Source organism: Cynara cardunculus (genome assembly GCF_001531365.2).
Source record: "Cynara cardunculus var. scolymus isolate 2C chromosome LG 13, CcrdV1, whole genome shotgun sequence".
NCBI lineage: Eukaryota > Viridiplantae > Streptophyta > Magnoliopsida > Asterales > Asteraceae > Cynara > Cynara cardunculus.
In genome coordinates, this window is record NC_037540.1 from 12820985 (window position 1) to 12824897 (window position 3913).

General features: G+C 32.2%; 2 protein-coding genes across 2 annotated transcripts; both read right to left on the bottom strand.

The window, feature by feature from the left end:
• Nucleotides 1–1896: 1896 nt before the first annotated feature.
• LOC112524785 (ATP-dependent DNA helicase PIF6-like) lies at nt 1897–2937 on the bottom strand. The gene has a single exon (XM_025134738.1). The coding sequence runs from the start codon at nt 2935–2937 to the stop codon at nt 1897–1899; it is 1041 nt and encodes a 346-aa protein (XP_024990506.1).
• A 59-nt stretch (nt 2938–2996) lies between these two features.
• On the bottom strand, nt 2997–3887 carry LOC112524786. Its single transcript, XM_025134739.1, has one exon. It carries the CDS (start codon nt 3885–3887, stop codon nt 2997–2999), a length of 891 nt encoding a protein of 296 aa, XP_024990507.1.
• Between the last annotated feature and the right edge of the window lie 26 nt (nt 3888–3913).

The window sequence follows — 3913 nt, forward strand, 5'->3', positions numbered from 1 at the left end:
TATATAATCCAATTGAAATCGTACTAATTAACATATTATATTATTTAATTTAATTTATTATCTGTTTTGGATTAATTAATATATTACATCATTAATGATCTGCTTTACATAAATTATTAAATGTTAAAATTGACTGATTTTTTAACATGTCATTCTTTTACCATTTCACGTTCTTCAACTAGATTTTTGTCAGACATGATTAGTTCATTGACTAGTTTTTCAGGAACCAGTTAACATGTTAGCTATCTGCTAATTTATCAAACATAACCTTAAACTATCATATCATTTTTAATAATACCCTTTTGATACTTGTAAATTTAACCTTTACGAAACACATTATAGTAATTCTTGTGGTAAAAAATTTAATCTGCAAATATAACTAAACAAAGAAGCTTAGATCCTGTTAACATTACACATATATAACATGACAAGACTAATTCCCTATTTCACAATTTCACTTGCCAGTTGCCAATCAAAAACTAATGAGTCGTTTGTTTACCTCTTAATAGTTTCATTAAGAGGCAACTTTTGAATCGTTAAGAGATGAATCTTGTTTGACAAAAAAATTTGTTGTCTCTTAATGGTTCTAAAACCCTGTCAATGATTTTGTATCTTATGTCTCCTTTAACCATTCAGTACCCTAGTTTCATTGTAAACAATTAACAAACAATTATATTTTATTTTGCATTATATCATAAACATCTTTTAATCATTCTGTACCAAATCATTCAGCAATTCCAAACATCTCCTAAGTGAATAAGCCCAATAACTACAATGCATATATAAAGAAACACTGACCAAAAGAATATTAAATTAATTTGGCCCATAAAAACACCCCAACCCATTAACAATACTATTAGAAATCTTTATATCTATACTATATTATAAAATATTTGATAAAAAAATTTAAAAACTATTTTTTATGTATTAAGTATTATTTCTTAATGCATATTACTTAAAATTTAAGATTACAGGTAAATTATGCATAAGTACAACTTATTAAAGCTTTATGTTTGAATTCGTGTAACTAATTGCGGATAAACATAATCAAATAGTAGATAAACATCTCAATTTAAATATAAAAAATCTAAAATATAATTAGGATAATTATTAAGTTCTAACTAAAGTCTTAATTATTATCTTTATAAAAAATTATATTATTAAACTAAAAATAAAAGAATGAATTAAAAAAATATACAAAAAAGGGAGAAATTTTAAATAGTTAGTTTGGTACTAACATCAATTTTTCTTAAAATTTTATGATATCTTCATATTTATATTTTATTCAAAAATAAAAACATTATTGTTTTCTCAAAATCACATAAAATTGTATTATAACATTGACTGAGACAAAAATAAATAAAACGAAACATTAAAATCAAGATGTATCCTGCTGCATTGTGCGAGTACCCTTCTAGTAATTTCAAAAAACAAAACAACGAAAAAAAATCAAAACATGAAAAATTTCCTTCCTTTTGCCCTTCGCTCAAAGGGTTGAAGGGAGATATTTCTAATGACTAGTAGTGTACCCGCGCAATGCGGCGGAATGTAAAATTTTGAAAAGATGTAAACGGACATATAGATTACGGATAAAAAATTTGTATTTTGTTCTATCAGGATATATATATGAAAAGATTTAAAAGGTTATATCAGGATATATATTCAACTTCTCGCGCAATGCGTCATGATGTAAAGGTTCTATCAGGATATATATTCAATTTTTAAATATCATTTTATATTGCAAAATATCTTTGAAATAGTTGGTGGTTCACATCTGTATCAAAATCCGAAAATGACAAATTAATGCAATTTCACATTCAGAAAGTCTAAAATTTATGTTTAAAAAAAATAGAAATTAGAATCATGTTTTTATCATACACAATCATCATTCAAAACCTATTGATACACCACATTTGCTGTGTAGACTCCTTCCTTATTGAACTTTTTGGTAGGTTTCACTAATACCTTCGTATTACCACGTGATATCCCTCTGGACAATGCCACGTAAAGTTGGTCGTGCGAGAATACCGATTCCGGTAAATAAACACCTACCATCGGAATTGTCTGTCCTTGAGCTTTATTGATTGTCATGGCAAAACAAAGTCGAACAGGAAATTGTTTTCTCTTTAATTTAAAGGGAAACATATCATCTTCAGACGGACATAGAGGAATTCTTGGTAAAAATACCCTCTTACCAGCATGCTGACCAACAACTATTTCTGCATTGATAGCATTCTGCTGAAAACCTCTACATATCAACCTCGTGCCGTTACACAATCCATTTGAGGTGTCGATACGCAATAGTATTATCGGACATCTAATTTTAAGCCGGAGGTAATGAGGGGGCAAACCGCTAACAGTCAAAGAGTTTAAAAACTCCATCAGATATAAGTTATTCTTGTCATCTTCTGCTTCATCAAAACTGTAGTAAATTTTTTCCTCTCCACAAAATCTTTCAATCAACTGATCATTAATCTCGTCGACATGCTCATTTTTTGTTGTTAGTATCGCCCTCGAAATGATATAATCTGAAGCAGTCTCGTAGGTTTGAAGATAAGGAAATATTGCATCAATCAAAGCATCCTTCGATTCATTTTTATTTGTGTAAGGAATGGCCATATCATCAGGTATGCGAATAAAGTTTTCGTCTACTGATTCTTCATCTCCATCACCGACACGTAACAGAAAATCTGAAAACCATGGATCAGTAAGTGCTCTCATATTGATCGTTAACCACAACTTTTTAATCGAAGACCAAATAGGTGACATCCGTAAGCTTGAGTCTATGATCTGTGCTCGAGTGCCATGTCTCATTACTGGCAACACCTGTCTAAAATCACCTCCCATAATCATTATTTTCCCACCAAATGGAAGTCTCACCCCAGTGATGTCTTGCATTGTTCTATCGAGTGCCTCTACTRCCTGYCTCTTTGCCATTGATGCTTCATCCCAGATGATTATTTTTGCGACTCAAAGCAATTCCGCTTTGTTTTTTTTTATATTGCACACCGAATTATTACTAAGAGTAAGGGGAATCTTGAATCGAGAGTGAGCTGTTCTCCCCCCGACATGTTATTAGCGGCAACACCGGATGAAGTGGTTGCGAGAGCAATAAGTCCACGGGAACGAACATTAGCTAGCAAAGCTCTATACAAAAATGTTTTTCCAGTTCCACCCGGTCCATCTACAAAAAACACAGCTGGACAATCATTATCTACATGCGTCATGATCTCATCAAATGCATGTTTCTGGTCGGAATTTAGAGAGTTTCGAGCATTTAAGTCTTCGTCTTGCGCAATTATGGAGTACTCCTCTTGTACCTCATGAAATCCTCGTGATTCTAAATTGACAGCTGCATTTAAACTTGGAAGATCAAAATCATCGAGGTTCGTACTCATAGATTGTAAAAAGACGGCGATGTCTGTAAGAACCATATTTCGGACTCCCTCAACATTTTTGTAGTCTCGTCTATAATCTTCAGAGAGTGAATCATAATGTTCATCCCATAACTTGCGAACATCTCCCGGCTCACAATAAATCAAGATCGTCACGAATAATCGTCTAAGAGCATTGGGAAACTGAAATAAGGAGGCATCGGCAAGACAATGCGATAAATTATCGTCGGTCTCTATTAAACCTCTCTCAAGTGTTGTTTTGTGAAATGTTGGATGTATAATGCCATTAACCGTGTAAAGATCTTCAAAGCACGTGGGTCCACTAATATGAGACAGAAGTAGGCGTAGATAATATCGTTCTCCTTCGGCAGGATTAGCATGAACCAGTCGTCCTCTCATTGATCCTTGTTTTCGAGGATTCCATTTACATGAACTAGCATTCCATGTGTAATATTTCGGAAAATCTTTGTATAAATATTGTCTCGCACTCATATCTGTTTTATTCCTCTCAAAAAATG